Source organism: Mercurialis annua, linkage group LG7 (assembly GCF_937616625.2).
Source record: "Mercurialis annua linkage group LG7, ddMerAnnu1.2, whole genome shotgun sequence".
NCBI lineage: Eukaryota > Viridiplantae > Streptophyta > Magnoliopsida > Malpighiales > Euphorbiaceae > Mercurialis > Mercurialis annua.
The window spans coordinates 17,094,077-17,108,000 of record NC_065576.1 but is presented as its reverse complement, the minus strand read 5'-3'; the positions used below and the strand labels follow the sequence as shown (position 1 = coordinate 17,108,000).

At 37.5% G+C, this 13,924-nt stretch overlaps 2 protein-coding genes across 2 annotated transcripts; both read left to right on the top strand.

Annotated features, from left to right (window-relative positions):
• The first annotated feature begins 6,812 nt into the window (after nt 1–6,812).
• LOC126654702 (uncharacterized) lies at nt 6,813–13,675 on the top strand. Its single transcript, XM_050348647.2, has 7 exons — nt 6,813–6,901; nt 7,472–7,558; nt 11,934–12,159; nt 12,235–12,367; nt 12,453–12,752; nt 12,839–12,943; nt 13,220–13,675. Exons 3-7 carry the CDS (start codon nt 11,936–11,938, stop codon nt 13,631–13,633), a joined length of 1,176 nt encoding a protein of 391 aa, XP_050204604.2. The 5' UTR covers nt 6,813–6,901; nt 7,472–7,558; nt 11,934–11,935; the 3' UTR covers nt 13,634–13,675.
• Nucleotides 7,901–11,775, top strand: LOC126654703 (uncharacterized). The gene is made up of 4 exons (XM_050348649.2): nt 7,901–10,369; nt 10,453–10,770; nt 10,848–10,947; nt 11,022–11,775. Exons 1-4 carry the CDS (start codon nt 8,097–8,099, stop codon nt 11,706–11,708), a joined length of 3,378 nt encoding a protein of 1,125 aa, XP_050204606.2. The 5' UTR covers nt 7,901–8,096; the 3' UTR covers nt 11,709–11,775.
• Nucleotides 13,676–13,924: the final 249 nt, after the last annotated feature.

Below are 13,924 nucleotides of genomic sequence, written 5' to 3'. Positions count from 1 at the left end.
TGGCTTAAATCGCTAAAAGGCAAAACGTTTGGATTTGTTTCGTAACATTTGTAAACGTTTGGCTTAATTCACTAAAAAGGGGAAACGTTTGGATTTTTTTTGTAACGTTTGTAAACGTTTGGCTAAAATCGCTAAAAAGGTGAAGCATTTTGACTTGTTTCATAATGTTTGTAAACGTTTGGATTAAATCGCTAAAAAGGTGCAACGTTTGGATTTGTTTTGTAACGTTTGGAAACGTTTGGCTTAATTCACTAAAAAGGTGAAACGTTTGGATTTGTTTATTAACGTTTATAAACGTTTGGCATAAATCGCTAAAAAGGTGAAATGTTTGGATTTGTTTTGTAATGTTTTAAATGTTTGGCTTAAATCGCTAAAATGGGGAAACATTTGGATTTGATTCGTAATGTTTGTAAACGTTTGGCTTAAATTGCTAAAAACGTGAAGCATTTGGATTTGTTTCATAACCTTTGTAAACGTTTGGTTTAAATTGCTAAAAAGATGAAACGTTTGGATTTGTTTCGTAACGTTTGTAAACGTTTGGCTTAATTCACTAAAAAGGTGAAACGTTTGATTATTTCGTAACGTTTGTAAACTTTTGGCATAAATCCCTAAAAAGGTGAAATGTTTGGATTTGTTTCGTAACGCTTCAAACGCTTGGCTTAAATCGCAAAAATGTGGAAACATTTGGATTTATTTCGTAACGTATGTAAACGTTTGGGTGAAATTGCTAAAAAGGTGAAATGTTTGGTTTTGCTTCGTAACATTTGTAAACGTTCGGCTTAAATCGCTAAAAAGGTGAAACGTTTGTAAACATTTTGCTTAAATTGCTAAAAAGGTGAAACGCTTGTATTTGATTCGTAACGTTTGTAAACGTTTGGCATAAATTACTAAAAAGAGGAAACGCTTGGATTTGATTCGTAACGTTTGTGAACGTTTGGCTTAAATTGCTATAAAGATGAAACGCTTGGATTTGTTTCGTAACGTTTGTAAACGTTTGACTTTAATTGCTAAAAAGGTGAAACGCTTGGTTTTGTTTTGTTACATTTGTAAAGGTTTGGCTTAAATCGCTAAAAATGTGAAACGTTTGAATTTGTTTCGTAACGTTTTAATTGTTTGGTTTTTTTTCGTAACGTTTGTAAACGTTTGGCTTAAATCGCTAAAAAGGTAAAACGTATGGATTTGTTTTGTAACATTTGTAAACGTTTGGTTTAAATTGCTGAAAAGGCAAAACGATTGGATTTGTTTCGTAACGGTTGTAAACGTTTGGTTTAAATCGCTCAAAAGGGAAACGTTTGGATTTGTTTCGTAACGCTTGTTAACGTTTGGCTTAAATTGCTAATAAGTTCAACGTTTGAATTTGTTTTGTAACGTTTGTAAACGTGTGGCTTAAATTGCTAAAACAGAGAAACGTTTGGATTTGTTTCATAACGCTTGTAAACGTTTGGCTTAAATAGCTAAAAAGGTGAAACATTTGGATTTGTTTCGTAACGTTTGTATACGTTTGACTTAAATTGCTAAAAAGGTGAAACGCTTGAATTTGTTTTGTAATATTTGTAAACATTTGGCTTAAATTGCTAAAAGTTGAAACGCTTGGATTTATTGCGTAACGTTTGTAAACATTGGACTTAAATTGCTAAAAAGGGGAAACATTTGGATGTGTTTCATAACCTTTGTAAATGTTTGGCTTAAATCGCTAAAAAGGTGAAACGTTTGGATTTGTTTCATAACGTTTGTAAACGTTTGACTTAAATTGCTAAAAACGTGAAACGCTTGGATTTATTTCATAACCTTTGTAAATGTTTGGCTTCAATCGCAAAAAAAGGGAAATGTTTGGATTTGTTTTGTAACGTTTGTAAACGTTTGGCTTAAATCGCACAAATGGGGAAACGTTTTGGACTTGTTTCGTAACGTTTGTGAACGTTTGACTTAAATCACTTAAAAGGTGAACCGTTTGGATTTATTTCGTAACGTTTGTAAACGTTTGGCTTAAATTTCTTAAATGGGGAAAAGTATGGATTTGTTTCGTAATGTTTGTAAACGTTTGGCTTGAATCACTATAATGGGGAAACGTTTGGATTTGTTTCGTAACGTTTGTAAACATTTGAATTTGTTTTGTAATGTTTGTTAATGTTTGGTTTTGTTTCATAACGTTTATAAAGGTTTGGCTTAAATCGCTAAAATGGGGAAACATTTGGATTTGTTTCTTAACGTTTGGCTTCAATCAATAAAAAGGTGAAACGTTTGGATTTGTTTCGTAACGTTTATAAACGTTTGGCTTAAATTGCTAAAAATGTGAAAAGTTTCTATTCGTTCCGTAATGTTTGTAAACGTTTGGATTTGTTTCGTAACGTTTCTAAATGTTTGTAAAAGTTTGGCTTAAATCGCTAAAAAGGCGAAACGTTTGGAATCTTTTCGTAACTTTTGTAAACGTTTGGCTTAAATCGCTAAAATGGGGAAAACGTTTGGATTTGTTTCGTAACGTTTGTAAACATTTGGATTTGTTTCGTTACGTTTGTAAACGTTTGGTTTTGTTTCGTAACGTTTATAAACGTTTGGCTTAAATCGCTAAAATGGGGAAACGTTTGGATTTGTTTCGCAGCGTTTGTAAACGTTTGGCTTCAATTGCTAAAAATGTGATACGTTTGTTTTTGTTCCGTAATGTTTTTACACGTTTGGATTTATTTCGTAACATTTTAAAGATTTAGCTTAAATCGCTAAAAATGTTAAATGTTGGGTTTTGTTTGGTAACGTTTGTAAACGTTTGGGTTAAATCACTAAAAAGGTGCATCGTTTAAATTTGTTTTATAACATTTGAAACCCTTGGATTTGTTTCGTAACTTTTGTAAACGTTTGGCTTAAATTGCTAATAGGTGAAACACTTGGATTGGTTTCGTAACGCTTGTAAATGTTTGGCTTAAATCGCTAAAAATGTGAAACGTTTGGTTTTGTTCCGTAACGTTTGTAAACGTTTGGCTTAAATCGCTAAAAATGTGAAACATTTGGATTTGTTTCAAAACCTTTTAAACGTTTGGTTTTGTTTCTTAACGTTTGTAAACGTTTCGCTTAAATCGTTAAAAAGGTGAAACGTTTGGATTTGTTTTGTATCGTTTGTAAACATTTGGCTAAAATTGCTAAAATGGGGAAACTTTTGGAATTGTTTCGTAACGTTTCTAAACATTTGGCATAAATCGCTAAAAAGGTGAAACGTTTGGATTTATTTCATAATGTTTGTAAAAATTTGGCTTAAATCGCTAAAATGGGGAAACGTTTGGATTTGTTTCGTAGCGTTTGTATACGCTTGGCTTAAATCGTCAAAAAGGTGAAACGTTTGGATTTGTTTTGTATTGTTTGTAAACGTTTGGCTTAAATTGCTAAAAAGGTGAAACGTTTGGATTTGTTTCGTAACGTTTGTAAATGATTGGCTTAAATCGCTAAAAAGGTGAAACGTTTGGATTTGTTTTGTAACGTTTGTAAATGTTTGGCTAAAATCGCTAAAAAGGTGAAACTTTTGGTTTTGTTTCGTAACGTTTGTAAACGTTTGGCTTAAATCGCAAAAAATGAGAAACGTTTGCTTTTGTTCCGTAAAGTTTATAAATGTTTGGCTGAAATCGCTATAAATGTGTAGTGTTTAGATTTGTTTCGTAACGTTTGTAAATGTTTGGCTTGTATTTGTTTCGTAACGTTTGTAAACGTTTGGCTCAATGGCTAAAAAGGTGAAATGCTTGGAATTGTTTCGTAAGGTTTGTAAACGTTTTGCTTAAATTGCTAAAAAGGTGAAACGCTTGGATTTGTTTCGTAACGTTTGTAAATGTTTGGCTTAAATTGCTAAAAAAGTGAAACTCTTGGATTTGTTTCGTACCGTTTGTAAACGTTTGTCTTAAATCACTAAAAATGTGAAACATTTGGATTTTTTCGTAACGTTTGTGAACGTTTGGCTTAAATTGCTAAAACGGAGAAATGCTTGGATTTGTTTCATAACGTTTGTAAACGTTTGGCTTAAATTGCTAAAAGGGGGAAACGTTTGGATTTGTTTAGTAACGTTTATAAACGTTTGGCTTAAATCGCTTAAAAGGTGAAATGTTTGGATTTGTTTCGTACCGCTTGTAATCGTTTGGCTTATCTCACTAAAAATGTGAAACGTTTAGTTTTGTTTCGTAACGTTTGTAAACGTTTGTCTTAAATTGCTAAAAACCTGAAACGCTTAGATTTGTTTCGTAACGTTTGGAAACTTTTTTCTTAAATTGATAAAAAGGTAAAACGCTTTGATTTGTTTCGGAACGTTTGCAAACGTTTGGCTTCAATTGCTAAAAAGGGGAAACTCTTGGATTTGTTTTGTAATGTTTGTAAACGTTTGGCTTAAATTGCTAAAAAGGGGAAACACTTGGATTTGTTTTGGAACGTTTGTAAACGTTTGGCTTAAATTACTAAAAAGGTGAAACGCTTTGATTTGTTTCGGAATGTTTGCAAACGTTTGGCTTCAATTGCTAAAAAGGGGAAACTCTTGGATTTGTTTCGTAACGTTTGTAAACGTTTGGCTTAAATTGCTAAAAAGGCGAAACGCTTGGATTTATTTCGTAACTTTTGTAAACGTTTGGCGTACATCGCTAAATAGGCGAAACGTTTGAATTTGTTACATAATGTTTGTAAATGTTTGCCTTAAATTGCTAAAAAGGTAAAACGTTTGGATTTGTTACGTATCGTTTGTAAACGTTTGGCTTAAACCGCTAAAAAGGTGAAACGTTTGGATTTGTTTCGTAACCTTTATAAACGTTTGGCTTAAATTGCTAAAAAGGTGAAACGCTTTAATTTTTTTTGTAACGTTTGTAAACGTGTGGCTTAAATTGCTAAAAAGGAGAAACGCTTGGATTTGTTTCATAACGTTTGTAAACGTTTGGCTTAAATTGCTAAAAAAGTGAAACGTTTGGATTTGTTTCGTATCATTTGTAAACGTTTGGCTGAAATCACTATAAAGGGGAAACGTTTGGATTTGTTTTGTACCATTTGTAAACATTTGGCTTAAATCGCTAAAAGGTGATATGTTTGGATTTAATTCATAGCGTTTGTAAACGTTTGGCTTAAATTGCTCAAAAGGTGAAACTCTTCGATTTCTTTTGTAATGCTTGTAAACGTTTTGCTTAAATTGCTAAAAAGGTGAAACGCTTGGATTTGTTTCGTTACGTTTGTAAACGTTTGGCTTAAATTGCTAAAAATGTGAAACTATTGGTTTTGTTTCACAACGTTTGTAAACGTTTACCTTAAATTGCTAAAAATATGAAACATTTGGATTGTTTTCATAACGTTGTAAACGTTTGGCATCAATCGCTAAAAAGGTGAAACATTTGGATTTGTTTGTAATGTTTGTAAACGTTTGGATTAAATCGCTAAAAAGGTGAAACATATGGATTTTTTTCGTAACGTTTTAAACGTTTGGCTGAAATCGCTAAAATGGGGAAACGTTTGAATTTGTTTCGTAACGTTTGTAAACGTTTGGCTTAAATTGCTAAAAAGGTGAAACGCTTGGATTTGTTTCACAACGTTTTTAAACGTTTGGCTTAAAATGCAAAAAAGGGGAAATGCTTAGATTTGTTTCCAAACGTTTGTAAACGTTTGGCTTAAATAGCTAAAAACGTGAAACATTTGGATTTGTTTCGTAACGTTTGTAAACGCTTGGCTTCAATCGCTAAAAACGTGAAACGCTTGGATTTGTTTCGTAATGTTTGTAAACGTTTGGCTTAAATTGCTAAAAGGGGGAAACGTTTGGATTTGTTTAGTAACGTTTATAAACGTTTGGCTTAAATCGCTTAAAAGGTGAAATGTTTGGATTTGTTTCGTACCGCTTGTAATCGTTTGGCTTAACTCACTAAAAATGTGAAACGTTTAGTTTTGTTTCGTAACGTTTGTAAACGTTTGTCTTAAATTGCTAAAAACCTGAAACGCTTAGATTTGTTTCGTAACGTTTGGAAACTTTTTTCTTAAATTGATAAAAAGGTAAAACGCTTTGATTTGTTTCGGAACGTTTGCAAACGTTTGGCTTCAATTGCTAAAAAGGGGAACACTACTAGAAAACAGGCAATTTGCGACGGACTTTTGCGACGGAACAACAATCCGTCGCTAATTGTGCAAAATTGCGACGGATTTTGCGACGGATCAATAATCCGTCGCTAAACTGCAATAAAACTTGGCGGGAGAGTCCCCGCCAACTTAGCGACGGCATATCCGTCGCTATTCCGTCGCTAATTTGGCGGGGGTTTTGGAGGGAATTATTACCGCCTAAATATTTAGCGACGGATATGTAAATCCGTCGCTAACTGTGCTGCTTTACGAAACGCTGCGTTTAAAGCAGCACATTGGCGACGGACTTTATAATTCCGTCGCAAATGTGCTGCTTTAAACGCAGCGTTTCATTTAATTCGATTTTAGCGACGGAATTTATAGATCCGTCGCTAAAATCGAATTAAATGAAAACGCTGAACCCTTCTTCTTCCTTCTTGTTCCATTTTCTTATTTTCTGCCGCCGTTCCATTCTCTGATTTCTCTCGCCGAACCCTTCCTCTTCTTCTCCTTTTTCCCGTTCCGCTGTTTGCTGCCGTGCCCTACGTCGCCGTTCGTCGCTGCTGTCGCCGTTCGTCGCTGCTGTCGCTGTCGCCGTTCGTCGCTGCTGTTCGCTGCCGCCGTTCCGCTGTTCGCTGCCGCCGTTCGTCTTACGTATCTCCGCCGTCCGCCGTTCAGGTAAGGGTTTTATTATTATTTATTTATTATTAATTTACTGTTTTAGTATTTAATAAATGTATATTTTTTTTTTATTAAACAGTCTCGCCGCCGCCACTGTCTCCGGTGTCAGTCCGCTGTTGCCTCCGGTGAGACCCGCTGCTGCCTCTTATCAGTTCCGCTGCCGCTTGAGGTAACTTTTTTAATTTTTTTATTATTAATTATTTTATTAATTTGAGATTAGATTAGTTTATTTAAATTAGGGTTAATTTAAATTAGGGTTAATTTTCTGTTTTTAAAAATATATTAAATTAGTTTAGGTTTAGGTTAATCAAATTGTAATTGTATAATTAGTTTAATTAATTTAGCTTAGGATTAGTTTTTTTAATTAATTAGGGTTATTTATCTATTTTTTTTAAATTATATAAATTTTTTTGGGATAGGTTAGTTAAATTATATTTGAATTAGTTTAATTTAATTAATTTAGGGTTAGTTTTATTTATTAGGGTAAATTATCTATTTTTGAATTTGTTTATAATTATTTTTTATTTGTTAATTAGTTGATTAAATTAGGCTAATTAGTGTAATTAACGTCATAAATATAATTTTCGATGTAATTGGATTGTATTGTTGGATTGTGGTATGAAATTTGCTTACAGGACTTCCCTGAAAAATGGGTGATGCTCATTTTTAGGGGAAGTGCTGCCGAATTTTTATTAGATTTTTTATTGTTATAATAATACTTGTTTTTTAAATGTGATAGGTTTGTATTCTCTGACACTCGCTGCGCATAGTGGTTCCGACTTATCTGGGCTTTTCATCTTCTCTTTGCGGTTCTGCCCTTCAACAAGTAGGTTTTATTGCTTATTTTGATTTATTTTAGTTGGAATAGATTTTATTTACAACATTCAACCTATAAATAAATCTCGATTTTATTCCCACCGAATAAAATCGCAAACCTAGCCTTAGAGTTCCCGTCTCGTGTGTTCAAGAGATTGAACGACACGGGATTGTACAGTTTGTACAGTTTGCAAAACTGGTCCTCCCGTAACTCGGTCACGAAAACCATATATGTCTAGTAGCGGTAGAAAAATATTTGGTTGTTTTCCAGCGTTTGTTCTCCGGGTGGATGTATAGTATATGTTTTGTAACGCTTATTCCTCGCGGAATATATAATTAACGTTACAGCGCATATACTAAATATCGCACTGAAGGAGAACGACGCCGGAAGGCTGCCGAATATTTTTCTCCGTTGCTAGGCATATATCGTGGCCGAGTTAAGGGGAGCCAGTTTTGCGAATGGGATAGGTCCACACCTTTAAAGCAGTCAATTACATTGACTTTGCTATTCTCGAGCGAAAACCCTCCTAATTATCCGTGCTACAGAAATGGATACAGACCGAAGTTGGATGTATAGGCGGCTCCAGGGCGGGTTGCTGTACCCTGGTTTTGAGGAGCGCGTCCAAGAGTTTGTAAATTTCGCTTTACGCCATCCAGCGTGTATGAGCGGGCCCGATATTAAATGCCCTTGCCCTAGGGTGGGATGTAAAAATACGAGTTACCGAGATGTCGAAACAGTGAAGCTCCACATTTTGCAGAAAGGGTTTGTTAAAGATTATCAAGTTTGGGTTTTTCATGGGGAGGGAAATGTTTTAAATCCCCGTCCTGTTACACAACTGCCGGAGTGTGACGTTGACATGGAATATGAGGGGGGTGACGAGTTCAGCTCAGTTCAGAGAATGGTTATTGATGCTGCGGGTCCAGAAGTAGTGTTCACGGAGGAGGAGCCGAATAATGAAGCTAAACATTTTTATGATATGATGCGTGCGGCCGAAGAACCTGTATGCCCCGGTAATAGCAAACATTCTCCCTTGTCTGCAGCTGCTAAAATGTTGGACATCAAATGTCGACATAGTGGGTCAGTAGCTTTAGTAGATGATGTGACCGAATTTATACAAGAGCTGCTCCCAGAGGACAACAAGATGCCAAAGAACTTTGCTGAAATAAAGAAGATAGTCAGAGGTCTTGGGTTGCCGGTTGAAGTTATCGATTGCTGTTTCCGCAATTGCATGATTTATTGGGGGTCAGACGCGGAGTTAACGCGATGCAAAATTTGCGATCACGAACGGTGGAAACCGCCCCCTAAAGGAAATTCTGTGAAAAGACGAGTTAACGTCCCTTATAGGAAAATGTTTTATTTTCCTATAACTCCGAGACTGCAGAGGTTGTACGCTTCTAAAGCCACCGCCAAGCATATGACGTGGCACGCAGAACACGAAATGGTTGATGGAAAGATGTGTCACCCGTCAGACTCCCCGGCGTGGAAACATTTCAGTGAATTGCATACAGAGTTTGCGGGAGAAGTTCGAAATATCAGACTGGGCCTGTGTACTGATGGGTTTCAGCCATTTGGGGCCTTCGGGCAGAATTATTCATCATGGCCTGTAATTTTGACACCATACAATCTCCCCCCAGGGATGTGTATGAAAGATGAGTTCATGTTTTTAACTGTTATTGTCCCTGGGCCTCGAAATCCTAAACACCAAATGGATATTTTCCTACAACCGTTGATAGCTGAGCTGAACCAACTGTGGGAATTCAGAGTGCAGACATTCGACGTTCAAAGGCGACAGAATTTCCAAATGAAAGCGGCACTTATGTGGACAATTAATGATTTTCCTGCTTATTCGATGTTGTCTGGCTGGAGCACATCTGGGAGGCTGGCTTGCCCACACTGCATGGAAAATACGGAAGCTTTTACGCTTAAAGGGAGTAGAAAACAGTCGTGGTTTGACTGTCACAGAAAGTTCTTGCCTCGTGGTCACCCGTACCGTCGTAATACAACTCATTTCCGAAAAGGAAAAACCGTAACCAATAGTTTCGGACAGCCGAAAACCGGAGAAGAATTGTTGGCAGAGGTGGACAGTCTGGGATTTATGAAGGCATATGAAATTGGGGCTGAGAAAAATAATGCTGCGAAGTCGGAAAATTATGGTTGGAATAAAAAAAGTATATTCTGGGATTTGCCGTATTGGAAAACGAATCTAATTCGTCACAATCTCGATGTCATGCATATTGAGAAAAACGTATTCGACAACATTTTCAATACTGTACTAAATATTCCCGGGAAAACAAAAGACCATGCAAAATCGAGAGAAGAGTTGAATGACATATGTGCTCGGCCTGAGTTAGCAAAAGATCCGGTTACTGGGAGATTTCCTAAGGCAATGTATGCTTTGGACAGGGACGGAAAAAAGGCTTTGCTCGAGTGGATAAAGTTAATAAAATTTCCAGATGGCTATGCGTCCAACTTGTCCAGATGTGTCGATACAATCGGTATGAAAATGCATGGAATGAAAAGTCACGACTGCCACATTTTTATGCAAAGACTTATGCCAATCGCTCTCCGTGAGCTATTACCGAAGGAAGTGTGGGAGCCTATAACAGAGTTGAGTATCTTCTTTCGTGAGTTAACCTCCACGTCTCTAACAGAGAAAGATCTAGATCGTATGAGGCTGGAAATCCCAAAGATATTGTGTAAGCTGGAACGTATTTTTCCTCCCAGCTTTTTTGACTCCATGGAACATCTACCCGTACATCTACCGTACGAAGCTATGATGGCAGGGCCGGTTCAGTATCGCTGGATGTACCCATTTGAAAGGTAATATTTCAACATGTTTTTCAATTCTGTGTATCAGTATATTAACATGTAATGTTTACTTACTGTGGCGTATGTGGAATCAGATATTTGAGAAAACTGAAAAAAAAAGTGAGCAATAAAGGGAGGGTGGAAGGAAGCATTAGTAGCGGATACTTAAATGAAGAAACCGCAAAGTTTGCAGCTTATTATTTTTCAGAAGGTGACCCAATGATACCTGAGCGGCTGCAAAGAAATGAAGTTTGTGACATTGAAGTCGACGATGATGTTGAGAGACTATCGATTTTCAAGCCTCAAGGGCAATCAGTGGGTGCTTGCCGCAAGAGATATCTTGAAGATGCTGAGATTGTTGCTGCCCGGACATATGTTCTGTTGAATTGTTCAGAAATTGAAAATTACAGAGAGTAAGCTTTAATACAGCTGTCAATGTAATTAACAATGATTATTTAGCTTCTAATTATTGTTTTCTTCGTAACTAAAGGGTTTTCGAAGGCGAGTTGCGTAGAGGAAACCCTGAAATCAGCACCTCGCAAATTGAAGCAAAGTTCGAGAGTGACTTTGCCTGCTGGTTTCAACAATATGTAAGTATTTAACAGAATATATTTCGAATCTTTTAGTTAAAAGTTCCGATTTATAATACACTTTTACGCTTCAGGTGCAAGATCCAACTGTCTGTACCAATCCCTTCATTCTTAGTCTCGCTAAAGGACCTCTTAGATCAGTCAGAACATTTAAGGGGTACCGTGTAAACGGGTTCAAGTTTCAGACTCAAGCTTATGGGGAGGAACAACTTACAATGAATAGTGGAGTCTGCGTAAGGGGAACTCAATATGTCGATAGCGAAAATGACTTTTATGGATTTCTGACAGACATAATTGAGTTAGAGTATCCAGCGCTTCCAATGAAAACGACTGTCTTATTTAAATGCGAATGGTTCGACCCAGCGCAAAATTCAGGCACAATTAGTAACAAAAAATACAACATGGTGGATATTAATAACAGAAGGAGATACAACAAGTATGAACCGTTCATCTTAGCTGAACAGGCCGACCAAGTTCATTACCTGCCATATCCGAGTAAAAGAAGGGATAAAATAAATTGGTGGGCAGTTTGCAGGATAAAGGCGCGATCAGAGCTTGACATGCCCGAGGGGATTATCCCGGCCTTTCAAGATGACATAGAAGAAAATCCTCTCATTGTTGCAACAGAAGACAATCCGACATATTTGGCTGATCAAACTGGAGAAGCTGAGGAAGATGCGTTGTTCATGCCTCCTGAACAAGAAACAGAAGATGAGTTCATCGCATCCTCATCAGACGAAGATGAAAGCGAAGAACTTTAGTAGTTTAGTATATTTTATGCACTAGATTTTTGAAACCTTAATTAATTGTTAAAGATGATGTATTAACGCTTCTCGAATTTATGTTTTTTAACTTATATTATTCATGTGTACACTTGTTGAATTTGAATTAATATTTCATAGTTTTATGTTTCACGAAGGAATGTATAATTTTATTAATAAATGTGTTGGTTGTTTGTCGAACAATTAAAATTGATGTATGTGCAGGTATGAGGGGTCGCGGTCGAGGATCAGGCACAGGCCGAGGATCAGCCTCAGGCCGAGGACGCGGACGGGGATCAGACCTTGTTCCTGGCGATGACAACGTTGCTGAGGAGCAGCAGCAGTTAGAGGCTGGAGCACCTGTTCAGCCTCGGCAGCAGCGTGAGCCTGGCGAGCCCCCGGCTGTTCTGGACGACCGGGGTAGGGCGAGGGTTCACCCGGACCCTAGCAGGTATGTTTACAATTTAGTTTTCCACGTTTAAATTGTAATATGTATATATACTAAACTATGCCTAAAAAATCACAGGACGATGTTGATCGACTCTGGGCCTGTTTCACGGGCTATGCGGGAGATTTTTAGGAAGTTCTGGTTCGATAATGGAACAGCATGGCGCTTTCTAACAGCCGAGCAGAGGGAGTTCTACTTCCAGGAGTTTCAGGTAATTTAATTTAAAGCTTCGTAACGTTTAAATTATGTTTTTTTTTTAAAAACTAACTAATGCAACATGTTTGTACTGTTTGCAGAAAGAGTTCTGGTGGGATAGTGCGGCGTACAGCAAGGAGGTCATTAGACAGGTCTTCATGGTCCATGCAGCCAACCGCTACAAAGACAACATCCACAGAATGAGGAGGACGCAACAGAAGCATATTTCTGTGACCCAGGACATCTGGGATGCTTGGAATGCGTTCTGGAACTCAGAGAAAGAGAAAAAAAGGTCAGAAACCGCCCGAGCAAATCGGATGAGCGAGCCAGCGGGCGCCGGTTCTGGACCTGTCCGCCATACTGGTGGATCTCGCTCTGCTCTGAAGCATATGGATGTCATGGTTTGTTTTAAAATTCAGTAATTAAAATACTTAAATAACGTATTTATTTTATTTTGATACTAATTGAATTGTATTTTTTATTTTAGGAAAGGGAGCTTGGCCGGAAACCGAGTGCGACGGAGTTGTACACTCGCCTTCACTCCACGAAGGCTGACAAGAAGCCGGTCGACAAACGGGCTCAGGATATGACTGTAAGTTTTTATTAAACTTGTAATTCTCTAAGTTGAATTTAATAATTCGGAAATGATCTATTAGATTGAAAATGCTTGTTGGTTAGCTGTTAAACATGTTTATTATTGGATTATATACTGGAATTTGCTTGCAGGACTTCCCTGAAAAATGGGTGATGCTCATATTACAGAGGAAATGCTGTCGAAATTTCGTTAGAAATTAGGTTTACTTTGTAATATGTTATGCATTTTTGATTGCTTGAAAACTAAACTGATATCTTTTTTATTGTTTTGTAGGACGCCATCACTGAGAGGCTTGCTGCTGCGACACAGCCTCAGACCGGAGAGGGTAGCTCCTCGACCCCAGCTGCAGTGGACGAGACCCAGGTGTTTCTAGACATCGAGGGCGTCAACAAGAAGAAACGCGTGTACGGGTTGGGTTCTGCGAGCAGCAGGTACGCCGGGCCAAGCAGCAGCAGGGTGCAGCGAGGCAGCTCTTCTAGGACGTCGCAGCAGGCAGACGAGGAGGTCGAGCGCCGTGTGCAGGCCGGCATTCAGGAGGGTCTGCGACTGGCTCGGGAACAGCAGGCTGCGAACATGGCCCAGATGATACGCGAGGAGATTGCCAGGATGATTCCTAACCTTCCGGCAGAGTATCGGCCACAGCGCCCACCTACCCCACCAGACGATGACGACACTCCAGCTTTGTAGTGTCGTGTTAGCTTATTTTATTACACACATATATACGGTTTTTATTTTTTGACCTTTACATTTATACTCTGATATTTATATATATATATATATATTTATTTATTTATCAGTTTCAATTGATTGTAATTTATAAATGAATTGTTATTACTGTATTTAAAATGACAGGGGAAAACGGCAAAAAATAGCGTAAAACGGCAAAAAAATGCCAAAAAACAATAAAATTTGCGACGGATTAAGGAATTTGCGACGGACTTGTCCGTCGCCAATTCATCAGCTTTTGGAGACAAAAGC

What these genes read in the sequence shown, in the direction of transcription:
- LOC126654702 (XM_050348647.2), top strand. Translation starts at nt 11,936, where the DNA reads ATGAGGGGTCGCGGTCGAGGATCAGGCACAGGCCGAGGATCAGCCTCA. An exon ending in TGAAGCATATGGATGTCATG is followed by an intron (nt 12,753 to 12,838) that starts GTTTGTTTTAAA and finishes TTTTTATTTTAG; the next exon opens with GAAAGGGAGCTTGGCCGGAA. An exon ending in AACGGGCTCAGGATATGACT is followed by an intron (nt 12,944 to 13,219) that starts GTAAGTTTTTAT and finishes ATTGTTTTGTAG; the next exon opens with GACGCCATCACTGAGAGGCT.
- LOC126654703 (XM_050348649.2), top strand. Translation starts at nt 8,097, where the DNA reads ATGGATACAGACCGAAGTTGGATGTATAGGCGGCTCCAGGGCGGGTTG. An exon ending in TGGATGTACCCATTTGAAAG is followed by an intron (nt 10,370 to 10,452) that starts GTAATATTTCAA and finishes ATGTGGAATCAG; the next exon opens with ATATTTGAGAAAACTGAAAA. An exon ending in GAAATTGAAAATTACAGAGA is followed by an intron (nt 10,771 to 10,847) that starts GTAAGCTTTAAT and finishes TCGTAACTAAAG; the next exon opens with GGTTTTCGAAGGCGAGTTGC.